Source organism: Myotis myotis, unplaced genomic scaffold (genome assembly GCF_014108235.1).
Source record: "Myotis myotis isolate mMyoMyo1 unplaced genomic scaffold, mMyoMyo1.p scaffold_m19_p_1, whole genome shotgun sequence".
In the NCBI taxonomy this organism is placed as follows: Eukaryota; Metazoa; Chordata; class Mammalia; order Chiroptera; family Vespertilionidae; genus Myotis; species Myotis myotis.
The window spans coordinates 197708859-197725102 of record NW_023416313.1 but is presented as its reverse complement, the minus strand read 5'-3'; the positions used below and the strand labels follow the sequence as shown (position 1 = coordinate 197725102).

At 37.4% G+C, this 16244-nt stretch overlaps 1 protein-coding gene across 16 annotated transcripts in view; it reads right to left on the bottom strand.

The window, feature by feature from the left end:
* The window catches only part of GPHN (gephyrin), a 439201-nt gene that overhangs the window by 64862 nt on the left and 358095 nt on the right, over positions 1 to 16244 (bottom strand). For all 16 annotated transcript variants that reach the window (XM_036310162.1, XM_036310186.1, XM_036310177.1 and 13 more), the window contains one exon: positions 3279 to 3416. In XM_036310162.1, the coding sequence (XP_036166055.1) occupies positions 3279 to 3416 (138 nt within the window). The remainder of the gene's footprint in view (positions 1 to 3278; positions 3417 to 16244) is intronic.

Here is a 16244-nt window from a genome sequence, read left to right as displayed (position 1 = left end):
TTTATAATCAATAGAGCGCTTGTTCCTTAAAGGCCTTGTTTGCAAGTAGAAGCTGAGAATAGTAGAAATGCATTTATAGCTAAACCAGATGAAAACAAACAAACAAACAATACATACATGGACATCTAGGCACTTGCTTTAGAAGGATAATTTTTAATATTCTATTAAACAATAATCCATGAAGTTAATAATAAAGACCTAAATCAAAATTATAGCTTTGGGAATAGAAAACAAGGGATGGATTCAAGAGGACGTAGAAACAGCAAGTATTGTAGAGGTAAAGAATATAAGTTTAGTTTTGGCCATGTTAAATTTACTAGCAGCAAGCCCTGCCAGTGTGGCTCAGTGTTGAGCGTCGTCCCATGAACCAAGAGGTCACGGTTTGATTCCTAGTCAGGGCAAATGCCTGGGTTTCAGGTTTGATCTCAAGTGTGGGGTGTGCAGGAGGTGGCTGATAGATGTTTCTCTCTCACTGATGTTTCTATTTCTCTATCCCTCTCCGTCTCTCTCTCTCTAAAATAATAGAAACATATTTAAATATTTACTAGCAGCATCATTACATTTGGTGTATAAGTCTAGAGCTCAGGCAAGGTCTGGGCAAGTGATATGGATTTAGAAATCATTTAATAGCTAGCATTTGAAATCATTGGCATGCATGAGGTTATTTGAAGTGCATGTGCAAGATGTGAAAAGGACCAAAAACGAAAATGCTAAAGAAAGCTTATATTCAAGGAATGGACAAAGGCAGGCAAGCCTACAAAAAAGCCAATAAAGGAGACAATTATCTCATTGTTTCCCTGTCTCTTCTGCACTATACGTGAGATCCATGGGGCAAAAGTGTTTTATTCACCTTTGTCTATCCAGGACTTAACATAGTACCTACCATTTGGTAGATGCTTAATAAATATTTATTGAACAAAATGAATTATGTTTCTATATATGATGATATTTTTTAAACACCTACTTAAAGTGCCTAGGCCCTAGGAGGTTTAATTATAATACTCTCTTGCATGAAAAATTGAGTTTGATCTAACTCAAAGGTTGAATGCACACTTCATCTTCATGGGTGGAAGCACTTGACAAGAAATTTAACCATCCATGAAGAGTTTGCTAACTTATAAGTGACAACTGATTTGATGAACAAATGAAGGAGAAACAAGCACATGAAGAAAAAAGAGATTCCATCTGACAGCTTTTTTTGGTTTGTTTTTTCCCCTAGAAGAAACTTATAAATGGCCACTTTCAATTCCGTTTTTGTTTTTTTCTTCCTTAAAAAGACTAAAATTTCTGCTTAAATGACTTGGCATACTCTGAGATTTTTCTAAAAACTGCTGTTAGGGAAAACTCCCGTGAAATTCCAAGGTCAGAGATGGTTAATTTATGTTTCTAATAGGTAAAGTATTACTTAAAATTTTTTCCAACTTAAGTTTACATTTATATTTTCTGAATATGTCTTGCTGTTGATGGATATAAAAATATCTGAATATTCTACATTTAATAATAGCAAAAACCTATCCCATTAAAATTGATTTTGAAAACACTTAGTTAATTAATTCCTAACTAATTCCTTACTCTAGTGAGCTTCTAATCTTTAGATCCTTTAATGAGGATTAATAATAAACCAAAAGTTTAAGCCTACTGATATACATATTTAAAAGAACGCAAGTCAGAGATATAGGATTAGGGTGAATTATATAAAAAGAATTTTTGTCTAAGTACCATCAGTGAACAGAGCTAGAATCTGGCATTTAGAATTTCACTAGTATTAGGCCTCTTAATTTTAACATAATTTGTTTGGTTACCTATCGTTATTTTAAAAAATAAATATTTTTATTGATTTCAGAAAGGAAGAGAGAGGGAGAGATACCATTTGCAACGTCATGGATGGAACTGGAGAGCATTATGCTAAGTGAAATAAGCCAGTCAATGAAGGAAAAATACCACATGATCTCACTCATTCATGGATAATAGAGACCATTATAAACTTTTGAACAATAATAGATACAGAGGCAGAGCTGCCTCAAACAGATTGTCAAACTGCAGCAGGAAGGCCGGGGAGGGTTGCGGGGCAGGAGGTAGGGGGGTAAGAGATCAACTAAAGGACTTGTATGCATGCATAGAAGCATAACCAGTGGACATAAGACATTGGGGGATAGGGGAGGCTAGGGGACTGTCTAGGGCGGGGGGATAAAATGGACACATATGTAATACCCTTTGTAATACTTTAAGCAATAAACCCCCCCCCCCCAAAAAAAAAAAAAAAAAAAAAGAAACATCAATGATGAAAGAGAACCATTGATCAGCTACTTCTTGCACGCTCCCCACTGGGGATTAAGCCCACATCCTGGCATATGCCCTCACTGGGAATCTAGTCGTGACCTCCTAGTTCATAAGTTGATGCTCAACCACCAAGCCACTCTAGCCGAGGTCTGTCATGTAGTAAAAAGAATGGAATCTTGAGCCTTAGTCTTATTCCTTTTCAGCTGTTCTGAGTCTGAACTGCCTTGCAGAAAAATTAGGGTGTTTGTATAGATGCTCTCTAATGTTCATTGAAGTTAGAATATTTTATGATCTATGAATAAAGTATTTTTTAAAATCAATCCTATTGTGTTGTTTTTATCTGCATAACAAAAATAACTAAGAAACTGTATTTTATTGAGATTGCACTAAATATAACTTTCATGCTGAATTTTTAAGAAGGGGGTTGATTAAAAAGTGAAAACACTGGGGACACCACCTTTCCATTGTCCTTCCACAAACTGGTCTCAATGTGCTACTGAACTAAAGGGCAGAGAATAAGAAGATAGACGAAGCACAAAAACTGAGATCAGTCTGGTTGTCCAGTGATCCATGGATCATTTAATGTAGTTTTTACATTTAAAAACATATTTTCCACAAAGGAAAACATGATTACAAGACACTTTAGTTATCTTCCATTTCTAACAGAAAGGACATCAGGAAGACTCAGAGTTAACTATTTTCCTCACTCAGTGCTAACAGCCCTCTTTTTGGTTTATAGTATTAGTATTTTGATGAACAGGAGAAACACAGCTACTTTATTCATTTTTTTATTTTTATGAAAAAGGAAGCTTTATAGATGTTTTACTCTATATACAATTAAGGCTGATCGTAGAGTTGAGTAGAAATAAGAATTTAAAAGAATAATGATAATAACTGTGATAATAATTAATAACCTTTTCTTTCAGGAAACTGTTTATTAATGCTCTATGAATCTTACTTGGAGAAAAGTGAAAGGCAATGGACAAATATTATAGTACCTCGGTAGTTGATGATTTCTGTCCCAAGCACCGGAGTCATCTCCAGGACTGTGATGAAGGCTTTGTCCATAGATGTTAGAGGAAAAGGAGACATGCGGTGTCTTCTAGCCACCTTGGTGATATCAACAGCACTGTGACCTAAACAGGAAGATAATTAACTAAGAATATGATGCGGAAACACTGATTAAAGTGGGACTGGCTCATAAATATCAACAACCCTCGGTTTCTTATATACCCAAATGAAGAATACAAGGAGAGAAATTTTCTCTTGCCAAAATATAGCCTTCTTTGGTGGAACATTACATCAAGTTAACATTACCTCATGTGTCAAAACATGGTGAACTTTAAAGATAATACTGCCTAATTCTTTTTGTTTTTTTCTTAAATGTCTTTTTTTAATTAAAAACTTTTAATATTGACATTATTGCAGGTATTCCCCCTTTTATCCTCCTTTTCCCACCTCTACCCACTCCCCTCCCCCTCCCTTGGCTTTCACCATACTATTTAATTCTTAAATTTCTTAATTTTTTTTTATTGTTTAAAGTATTACAAATAGTAGTACATATGTCTCCTCCCCCTCCCCCCCATTTGCCTAATTCTTTTAAAAAAATATTTTTATTGATTTCAGAGAAGAAGGGAGAGGGAGAGATAGAAACATCAATGATCAGAATCATTGACTAGCTGCCTCATACATGCCCCACACTGGGGATTAAACCTTCAGCCCGGGCATGTGCCCTGATCGGGAATCGAACCATGATCTCTTGGTTCATAGGTTGATGTTCAACCACTGTACCACACCAGCTGGGCTGCCTAATCTTTTGTGCATGTTACTATTTGCCATGGCACTGGTCTAATTTAACTTACTCATCACAAGAACCTTATAGGAAGGCATCATTATTATCCTTATTTACAGATAAAGAAAGAGAGGTGTAGAGGGATTATATGTTTTGGTCTAAATCACAGAAGAGCCACAATTCAAGCCTAGGTAGCCTGGCTTCAGAGTCCACGTGCTTAATCACTACACTAAACTTTGAACATTTAATGTGCTAGTTAGTAAAATGCAATACCCAAACTTGATCTTATCTAGGATTTCATAGAAAATTTTCTTTCTTCTGAAAAGTCATAGAAAAAGGTTATTACTTAGCTACCCCCTATATAACCTCATCTAGTCTCATGAAATTAATGTCACCCATTCACTAAAATTCCTAATTTTATATCTCTAATCCCAACCTCTACTGGTGACTCTAGGATTGTAGGCCATGCAAATAGCAGTGGATAAGAATATATATATATTTCCTAACATAAATCATCCAACATGCATTTGGATATGTAACAGGCATTTCAAGCCTAAACTGTCCAAATCAAACTCTTGATTTCCCACCCTCCTAGCCTACCCAAACAATTCCTGTCCTCAGAAAATAGCAACTCTGTTCTTCCAGTTATTAGTCTAAAACGTTGGAGACATCCTTGATTTTTCTTTTTGTCAGAACCATATCTAAACTACCTTTGAAATACCTCTAGGATCTGATCATTACTCACCATCTCTACTACTGCCACAATGGCTGAAACTATCACTTATTTTCTGGGAAACTGAATAGCCTCCTAACCGGTCTCCCTGTTTCTATCCTTGTTCACTACAATTTATACTCCACAAAGTAGTTATAGTAATCCTTTTAAATTGTGAATTAGATTGTACTAATCTCTGCTCACACCCTCCAATGACTTTCCATTTCACTAAGAGTAAAAGCTTTGCTAAGGCTTACAAAGCCCAACATATTATGGCCCCAACTGTGCTCACCTATCATTTTCCCTCTTGTTCTCTGTGCTCTATCTATATTGGTTTCTTGTTTGTCCTTGAGCATGCTAAATGCATCTCTTTTCAGGGCCTTTGTATTTGCTGTTGTTGTTGTTTTTTAACTTGGACCTTTCTTCCCCAGATATGACTCCATTGATTCTTCATTTCTTTCAGGTCTTTGCTAAAATATCACCTCATCAGAGGGTCTTTGTTAAACATCCTATCCTATATAATAAAAGCCTAATATACTAAGTGTCCGGTTGTCCACTTGGCCATTCAACCAATCAAAGTGTAATATGCTAATGATAAGCTAAGGTCGCTCAACCACTTGCTATGACGTACACTGATCACCAGGGGGCAGATGCTCAATGCAGGAGCTGCTCCCTGGTGGTCAGTGTGCTCCCACAGGGGGAGTGCTGCTCAGCCAGAAGCTGGGCTCACGGCTGGCGAGTGCAGCGGTGGTGGCTGCACTCCCCACACACACAGACACCGAGTGCACGAATTTCATGCACCAGGCCTCTAGTATAGAATATTACCTATCGTAACTATTCTCCTTACCCTACTTTACTTTTCTTTATAGATATGTACATATATCTGAATATATGTATATATGTATGTGTGTATATATATATATATGAATATTTATAATATATACTTATATTTATTTGTGTTTTAGCCTTCTAAGGACAATGTAAGCTCCATGAGAGCAACAACTTTATCTTTTTGTTCAGTGTTGTTATTCCCAATACTTAGAACAGTATCTGGACCATATTAGGTAATAAAAATGAAATATTTGTTGAATTAATAAATTAATCATTTACTGACAAAAAAGAGACTTCTTAGAATACTATATCTCCATTCATAAATAACTTGACCTTTTCTTTGGAACTTTAAGGTTCTATAGCTCAAAAGGTAAACAGAAAAGGAATAACTGCAGATACTGTTGCTTGGCTATGCTAAATACTATCCACAACTCCCTTCTTCACTAGCCACCTTGCAGCTACAAGTGTTTATATGATATAGTTCTGGCCAAGGAGATGTAGGAAGTTCCTAGGGAAGGTTTCCCATTACAAATAAAAAGATAAATATATAAAGTTTTAAGAGGAGAAAGCTCTTGTCCTCCTACCTTCCTTCTACTTGGACACAGCGAGATACAGAAGGTGCTGTAGCAATTTTCAATCATGAGGATGAAAACCCATTCAGTAAGTATGGAAACACGAGAAGAAAAAAGAACCTGAACCTCTCTAGTGACAATGTTGAGCTGCTGACAAGTCTTCAGCTGCCTGCTTCCAGACTTTTGGTATATGAGACAAATAAACGCGCATCATTTTAATCTACTCTACAATGATGGTATATATCTCTCAATAGTCTGTTAGTTACTGGTTACTGTAATTTATTAAATTTAGTACAGTACTCTTACCCCAACCCAAGCCGTTGCCTCATACATGACTTAAAGGTACTGCCTCAAAGACTTTACATTCTAAGATAATGACGCTGCTATAAGTACGCAGAAAAAAGTACATAAAAAGATGATTATAATTATGATACTCCTTCCCATAAATAATCATACAATTAAAAATGTTTCAAAGCTTCAAGAACCTTAAAGTTTATTTAGTGCTGAATATGAACAATATTTTCTATTCAGAATTTTAGTGAATATTTAAAAAAAGATTATGTGTGATTTATCATTCACTTACAATTGAAATATAAATATTATTTATAACTCACTTTCACTGAAGTCCTGGTCTCATCATTCATATATCATAAAACATCTTACCACAACCAGTATAACTGGGGAGAATGGTGGAGATGCTTCTGCCTTTAACTCAGGTTTATAGATTTCAGATTTAATCTTTCCTAAGATAAGCTTTCTTTATGGTGCAAATTTTGTGTAATCTTACAAAAGCTGTCCTTTTAAAATGTTGTTCCTGAGGAGAAAACTGTACTTTTTAATTGTGCGGAGTTTATTTGTGGAATACGTGTTGTAACAGAATAGAATATTTCTTATTAAAAAGCAAGTCTGATTATCAGTGACACACACACACTGAACAAATATTTATCCAATGCATTTTATGAGTCAGGAACAGTTAGGGACTTGGGAAACACAGAGTAAGCTATACCCTGCTATGAAGAACATTACAGCTCAGCAGAAAGAACGGACATGTAAGTAGATAAAAAATAAAAGCAGGAGGTTATGAAACCATCTGATGGCTCAAACTACAGAAATAAGTAGTTTTCTCTCTCCGTGTCTTTTAATTGGAAATTGTAATGTGGGTATCTACCAGCCTGGAAAAATATTCCCCACCTTTAAAATAATTTGCTTCTTGTTTATATTTTTCTTATGGCACCAATCACTCTCCTTTTTATGTTAGAGGCATTTAAATATCTGCCTTCCCTATGTTAGTCGATTGTAAACTCCTTGAAGGCAGGATCTACTACGTCTTATTAATATCTGTATCATTTGCCATATTTAGAAGTGCTTTTCCTTATACTTACAGTAGTTACTGAATAAATACTTATATGTATGAATAACAAATCTTCCAAACAAAGTCAAGTTGGGAAGGGAAAGACTCAGTGATGCTTCCTCCTCTGCCCTTTTGCTTCTCTAAGCCCTCCAATATTTATAGAATCTCTGCTACAAAGTGATTGCTCACTGGATAAATAATACAAACTTTGATGCTAATGCCTTAATATTGGTCCCTGGCTACACTATTTGCATGTTATCACAGGGGCCTTCTGGATATATAGTAAATTAACTGAAAGAAATGTCTCAAAGGAGGAGTATTTTAATTCTCTGGCACATTAGCAGGTTTGTGTGTGTTCTTAACAAATATTTACTGAGTACATTCCATGTGCCAACAGGTGTCTTCCCACTTCAAGACCCACTCAAAATCACACTAAGAATAGTCAGCTACTTCACCAATAAAAAAAGTTTAACTTGATCCTATAAATATGAGAAAACAGTATTTGTAACTGACCTACACACAAGAATAAAGTTAATAAAATAGACAATAGCTGTTCTTTTTACGTAAAAAGAACTACTAAATAACATTGCACACCTAGTTGTGTTTTATCCTTACTATGTACAAGATGACTATCATATAAGATCCTGGGTAACAAAAAACTGTAGCCAAAATAAGTTTGAAAACCATTGATCTAGGTGACCCAGTGCTCTCATTTCCAAATCAAAAGTGAACAAACATTGCTCCAGGGACAGCACCAGGGACAGACACAAAGAGGCACCAGCAGCTGGAGGCCTAGGCTGACACAGCACTCACACGTACATAGGGGGGTCTCATGCAGGCTTCCCAAGGGCAGCCCATTTTTAGAAGGCATACATTTCCAAAGTAAATCTGGTAAGCAAATAGTTATGTTTCCTTTTGTGGTTTGTTTCCATTTTTAAGAGAAACATAATTCTAATAAAGACAATTGTTTTCTGATGTTGACACTTGATTTACAAGAAGCTTCAAAATGAGAGCAGAAAATTTAAGAATAGTTATCTCTGACTTCTCTTATTTTGCAACTTACAACCTCAAAAAGCACTTCTCTTTAGTCATTAGAGAACTCAATCAGGCAGGGAAAAGGATCAAGACATACTCTCTCCTAAACCCCAATCCTCTTCTTGATTCCGAGCCTAGCACAGGAATCTGATAGAAGAAAAAAAAATTGAGGGAAAAAAGCATGCAGTTTTGTGTCTTGAAGGTAAGATGGGTTATAGCCCATTCAGTGGTCCATAAACCCCACTTAGCCAGAAGGAGGAAATGAAGAAAAAAAAATATATTTTTTTAAAAAGTAAGAAGGTTACAATGAAAGGAAGTTTGGTGTTTGGATAGAGAAAATATCCAAAATTTAATAGAAAATCTGGATAGTTTTTTTCTATAAAGCAAAAACTATTTCATGGCCACAAATATATTCTGATTGCTACCTTACAAATGAATTCCAATGGTCACAAAGAGGATCTGTGAAGACATTAGCTCCATTAAACTCATATATATCACAATGCAAAACAAAACCAACATGTGAAAATATGCCCTACTGAGAAGATTATAGTGTTCAAGGGAATATTTATTTTAACTTACAATAGTAAAATTAACTGGTAATATATGGCTGTTAGTGCAAATTTTTAGGTGGGCTAGTGAGTTTGACAAAAATAAGCTATGAAACACTCTAGGATTTGGGATTTTTACTTGAGAGTGAGGGTAGGGATAAGAAACGGAAGTCTATACATCTTCCCCACTAATAACAAGCTTTCCAACTGAGCTAAGAGTAACAGCATGAATTATTATAAATTCTAACATGACAGCATTCTTCTACAATGGTTTAGTTTTCTGAACTAGATATGCAGGATTAAAGCAATTTTAAATTAGCCACGGATTAATGATCTAAAGATTTCTCTAAAAAGCCTAGATTTCCATAAGTAAACTGAACTTGTCTCATTTATATTTTCTGGCACATAAGTCTAGGGATGGGGTTGATTACATTAGTTCAGGATCTTTGCAGGTACTCAAAATGTATTATCTTCTATGCTGAAGCTGTAATTACTACAAACCCATCTAATAAAAAAGTAATATGCAAATTAACCATCACTTTGCAACAAAGATGGCAGCACCCATAGCAGGGGCAGGATGCTGGCGGCATCACCCCGCAATGTGAGCCCAGCGGGCATTGCTGTGGCGACCTGGAGCAGGCAAGTGCCCAGCAGGGCCTGCTGGCGGGTCACTGCAGGGACTCGCGAGCAGGCAAGCATGGCCTGCTTGCAGTCGCCATGGTGTGGAGCAGGCAGGCCCTGCAGAGAGCAGAGAACCACAGGGAGCGGGCCTAAGCCGTCAGTAGAACATCCCCTGAGGGCTCCCGGATTGGAGAGGGTGCAGGTCGGGTTAAGGGGCCCCCCTTTCCCCCCTCCCCCCTTTGCACGAATTTCGTGCAACAAGCCTCTAGTACAGTGATGGCGAACCTTTTGAGCTCGGCGTGTCAGCATTTTGAAAAACCCTAACTTAACTCTGGTGCCGTGTCACATATAGAAATTTTTTGATATTTGCAACCATAGTAAAACAAAGACTTACATTTTTGATATTTATTTTATATATTTAAATGCCATTTAACAAAGAAAAATCAACCAAAAAAATGAGTTCGCGTGTCAGAGGTGTCATAGGTTCGCCATCACTGCTCTAGTACTAGGGACTTTGGTAAGTCAAAGAATGTGTGGTTTAGGTATACAAAGCATTTAGTCTTTCATGTAAATCTCTCAAATTAAGTGAAATCAGGTATGAAGCTCTCAGGAAACACTGGTAACAGTAGTGTTCTAAAGCTTAGGACTACAGGACACTTTGCATATTTGAAAATAATTTCTTGTATTGTTTCAATAATAGTTTTATGTCTTCTATTTGTTTATTCAAAATAATGAGACTTACAACATTCTGATAAAACCTAGAAACCATGGCTGAAAGAACTGTGTTATTTTTTTTAGAGTTGTATGGTATTGAGCATAGACACATAACAGTGTAGTGACAGGCAGAGGGAAAGGGAAGTGGGGAATAGGTGGAGGTGGGCAAGGTGGGGGAAAGGGAAACAGAAAGAGACTGTCTGAAGTGATGGCCGCATGATACAGTTTGCAGATGTTTTACTGACCTGTATATTTGAAAATTGTACAGTTTTGTGAACCAGAGTTACTCCAATAAATTCAATTAAGAAAAGAAATATTAAAGCAAAGTATTCTTGGAAATTTTATGCATCAAGATTATAAAACAGGGCATTGTTGTCACAAAATGTGTGCTCTATAATTTATATGCTAGGTTCATTATCACCCACAAGATAAAACTCAAATTACTTAGAATAATATATAAAATCTTTTCTTGCTTCCTTTTCAGACTCATCATTCATTACTCCATCACTCACAAAATTGTTTCCACTGTAGATATTAGAATATACCACACTATTTCATATTTTCCTGTCTTAGCACATTACGTTATTTTTGACTAGAATAAATTTTCTTTCATCTTTTTATTTTCATGTGAAGTTATTCTTCCTTCACAACTTTTTTTTTTTTTTTTGTAAGGAAGTACTCAATAATGATAGGAACATGCCGAAAGGATCTTGGAGTCAACTTGAAAAGACTCCCTTTGGCTAAACCTGGGAAAACTTAATCAAAATCACTTAGGAGAGCAACAGATTATATAATCTACTAGTGGCCTGGTGCACAAAATTCATGCACCGGGGATGGGGGGGGGGTGTCCCTCAGTCCAGCTTGCACCCTCTCCAATCTGGGAGCCCTCTTGCAATCATGGACTGCTGGCTCCTAACTGCTCACCTGCCTGTCTGCCTGATCTCCCCTAACCACTTTGCATGCCAGCCTGCTTGCCCCCAACTGCTCCCCCAGCCAGCCTTCTCACCCTCAACTGCACCCCCATGCCGGCCTGATCACCCCCAACTCCCACCCCCACCCGCCGGCCTGCTCGCCCCCAACCGCCCTCCCCTGCTGGCCTGATTGCCCCTAACCACCTCTGTGACAGCCCTGCCACCATGGCTTTGTCCAGAAGGTCTCCCAGAAGGTCTCCCAGTCTGATTAGCACATTACTCTGTTATTAGTATATTTGTTGTCCTTCCGGACAAAGCCACGGTGGCGGGAGCAGAGACAGAGGCAGTTAGGGGCGATCAGGCCGGCAGGGGAAGGTGGTTAGGGGTGATTGGGCCAGCAGGCAGAGGGGTTAGGGGTGATCAGGCAGGCAGGCAGAGGGGTTAGCGGCGATCAGGCAGGCAGGCAGAGTGGTTAGGGGGATCAGGCAGGCAGGCAGGCAGGCGAGTGATTAGGAGCCAGCGGTCCCGGATTGCGAGAGGGATGTCCGACTGCTGGTTTAATTTCGTGCACCGGGCCTCTAGTCCTATATAATAAAAGCCTAATATGCTAAGTATCCGGTTGACTGGTCAGTCATTCAACCAATCAAAGCATAATATGTGCACCGACCACCTGGGAGCAGACGCTCTGACTGGTAGGTTAGCTTGCTACTGAGGTCTGGCCAATCTGGACTGAGTGAGATGGCTGGGCATGCCCTGGATCCCCCCCACAGTCCCTCCCTGGTTCGCCAACCTCCCGTGTCTCTCCCTGGCTCCAGTGGGGTTCCTCAGCCTGGCCTGCACCCTCTCGCAATCCAGGACCCCTCGGGGGATGTCGGAGAGCCGGTTTCTGCCTGATCCCCCAGGCCAGGCTGAGGGACCCCACTGGTGCACTAATTCGGGCACTGAGCCTCTAGTTGTGAATAATGCTACAATGAATATGGGTGTGCAAATACCTCATTCATATTTTGTTTACAATTCTCTTGGATATATATTCAGAAGTGGGATTGCTGGAGCATATGAGAGTTTCATTGTTAAGTTTTTGAGGAATTGGCTTACAGTTTTCCCTAGTTGCACCATTTTACAATCTCACCAACAGTATACAAGTGTTCCAATTTCTCCACATTCTCACCAACACTTGTTATTTGTTTTTTGATAGTGGCCATCCTAATGGGTTTTGTTTTGATTTGCATTTCCCTTATGTTTAGTGATGTTAAGCATGTTTTCATATGCTTTTTGGCATTTGTAGATCTTCTTTGGAGAAATGTCTATTCAAGTTTTTGCCCATTTTTAAATTGTTTTGTTTGTTTGTTATTAAGAAGTGTTCCCTCTTCTTCAAACTCTTGTCAGAATTTGAGAAGAACTGGCTATAATTCTATGACAGAATTTAATAGTGAAAGCCTCTAGTCCTGGGCTCTTCGTTAGGAGGCTTTGATTACTGATTCAAACTGCATTTCTTCTAGGTTGCTTAATTTGTTGACATAAAAGTATTCATAGTAGTCTCATAATTCCTTTTATTTTTGTGGCATCAGTTGTAGTATTTCTTCATATTTAATTTTAATTATTGAGTCTCCTTTCTTTTATTCTTAGTCTAGCTAAGGGTCTGTGAAATTAGTTGATGTTTTTAAAAAATCCAACTTAGTTTTGTTGATTTTTTCTATTTTTTAAGTCTTTATTTCATTTATTTTTGCTTTAATCTTTATTATCTCATGCTAAAACTTCAATCATATAGAAAAACTATACTTTTACATCTTTCCGCTCCTACTTTGTTAATTATGTTACAAATTACATCTTTATATATTGTGTATGTAGTAACATAGTCTTATAGTGTTTTTATGTTTTTGTCTTTTAAAAATCTATGACATAATTAAAGGTGCTTTATGTAACACCATTACAATATTATAGAAGTCTGTATTTGTCTATATAGTATCTACCTTTACTGGTGAGTTACATATTTTAATATGCTTTTGTGTTGCTGTTTACTGTCATTTTATTTCAACTTGTAAGACTGTCATTAGCATTTTTGGTAAGACAGGTCTAGTGCTGATAAACTTGTCAGCTTTTGCTTATCTACAAAAGTACTTATTTATTCTTTTTTTTTTTTTTAAATATATTTTATTGATTTTTTACAGAGAGGAAGGGAGAGAGATAGAGAGTTAGAAACATCGATGAGAGAGAAACATCGATCAGCTGCCTCCTGCACATCTCCCACTGGGGATATGCCCGCAACCCAGGTACATGCCCTTGACCAGAATCGAACCTGGGACCCTTCAGTCCGCAGGCCGACGCTCTATCCACTGAGCCAAACCGGTTTCGGCAATTCTTAATTTTTGAATAACAGCTTTGTTGGACATAGTGCACTTGGTTGGCTGAATTTTTCTTTAAGCACTTTGAATATATCATCCCACTCCCTTCTGGAAAGTATCTTGCTGAAAAAGACACTGATAACCTTATGAAAGCTCCCTTACACATGACGAGTTGCTTTTCTCTTGCTGCTTTCAAAATCTTCTCTTTATATTTGACTTTTGACAGTTTAATTCTCTTATGTTTTAGTGTGGGCCTCTATGGATTCATCTTAATTGAAATACTTTGAGCTTCTTGAATTTTGATGTCCATTTCTTTCCTCAGATTTGAGAAAATTTCAGCCATTATTTCTTCAGATCGTTCTCTATACCTTTTTCTCTCTTCTCTCCCTTATCAGAATTTATCTGAAAAGTCCCTTAAGCTTTCTTCACTTCTCTTCATTTCTTTTAAATTTTTTATTATCTTTTATTTATTTTCTTTTTGCTCCTCTGACTTGATAATTTCACATGATCTTTTTTCCAAGTTCTTTCTTCTGCTTGATTAAGTCTGACTGAATGTCTCCAGGAAATTTTTCTGTTCAGTTATTATAGTATTCAGTTCCAGGATTTCTGTATGGTTCTTTTCTTTACAGTTTCCAACTCTTTGTTGAGATTCCCATTTTGTTCATGCATAGTTCCTGATTTTGCATAGTTGTCTGTGTTCTCCTGTAGCTTCAAAAAAAATTACTTTGAATTATTTGTGAAGAAATTTGTAGATTTCTCTTTCTTTAGAGTTTGTTTCTGGAAATTTATATTTTTCATTTGATTGGGCTATGATTCCCTGTTTCCTCATGTGCCTTGTAATTTTTTTTGCTGAGTTTACCCATTTGGAAAAAATAGTTACATCTCCTAGTCTTCATAAACTGGTTTCATATAAAGAAAGACTTTCACCAATCAGCCCGACTAGAGGTTCTGGGGGCCTATGAAAATTTTTTCTGTTGGCTGTGTGTATAATTTCCTAACCAAAGATTTGCCCAATTTATTTTTTCAGGAGCCCACAATCTCTTACTCCTTTAGGTGCTGCAGCTGCAGGCCCCTCTTCATTCCTTTATTCTCAGTGGCCCCCTGGCATCAAAAGCATGCTGGCTCACATGCCTCGAGTCAGCTGAGATAGAAACCAGTTCTTTGGGCAACCTCCCCAAAAAACCTGAATCCTGGGACATATGCTCTACTTTTTTCCCTTCTTCCCAAGGAAGAAGCAGTGAGTTGAGTGCCTTTTTCCCATTTCACTGAGCCATGGCAGCCTCTACACCACTTCAGGCTCTCAAGCAGTCAATACCCTCCTTTGCTTTAGTGGCCCCAGGCACCAAACTATGGCAGTCAGGCAAGACAGAAACCAGTTCCTTAGGCAGCCTTCTGAACACGTGAACTGTTGAGAGAGAAAATGGAATGTGCATCCATTCTCCCTTCAGCGACAGGCTGCAAGCCAGGCATTCTCTGCTGATCACGGTGACCTGTGCTGGTTTGGTGGAGGAGAGATCACAGGTAAAATGAAAAGGCTCTTCTTCCCATTTTAATGCAGCTGTTCTTGGCTTTGTGCTCACCTGGGGTATTGCAACTTATTAACTGGTTTCTGGATTTCTCATAAAGGTATTTTGGTCCGTATGTTGTTTTCAAGTTGTGTCTCCGTGGAATAGAGGGGGGGAACATACTATTCCACGATCTATTAATGTTTTTAGCTATACCAATATACAATATTGACAATGAGGAGGCTGAAAAGGGTGACTGGCCCAGCTGGCGTGGTTCAGTGGTTGGGTGTTGACCTATGAACTTGGAGGTCAGGGTTTGATTCCTGGTCAGGGCACATACCTAAGTTGCAGGCTTGATCCCCTGCAATGTGGGGGCATGTAGGAGGCAGCCGATCAATGATTCTCTCTCATCGATGATGTTTCTATCTCTCTATCCTTCTCTCCTCCTCTCTGAAATCAATAAAAATATATTTAAAAAAAAGGTTGACTGAAAGTGATAAATGAATCACAATTTTTTATGTTAAAAAAAGTGATAATCTAGGAAAATAAGACAAGTGAGATACAATTTAAATCAAAGATAAATACTATGTATGAAATTAGTAAATTTCATAAATAAATGAGAACTTGGTAATTAAACTATATGAGGGTATATGAAAGATATAGTTGACTTATTTAGGATATTAGATGAGAAAGTTAAGAAGGGTCGTGTTTATAAATGGTATCTCACTAAATTCTTATGGAAGTGAACTGCTAATTGTCTTTAGTTGTCTAAAGAAAATTTGGATAAGTGATGATAAATTGCAGTTGTATAATTCAGTAAGTGCCAATTAAGATGGTAAGGGATTAGATTATAGCAGAAAAGAATTAGGAAAATTATTCTAAAAATAAGACTACAAAAATTTATCATACTTCTTCAAGAACTATTTCATAATTCTTTTTACTGAGAATCATAAAGAAAAGAACGTCATGTTTTTAGGAGCAAGGTATAAGAAAATTAACTAGAAGACTTATTTATCTAGGACAGATTAAA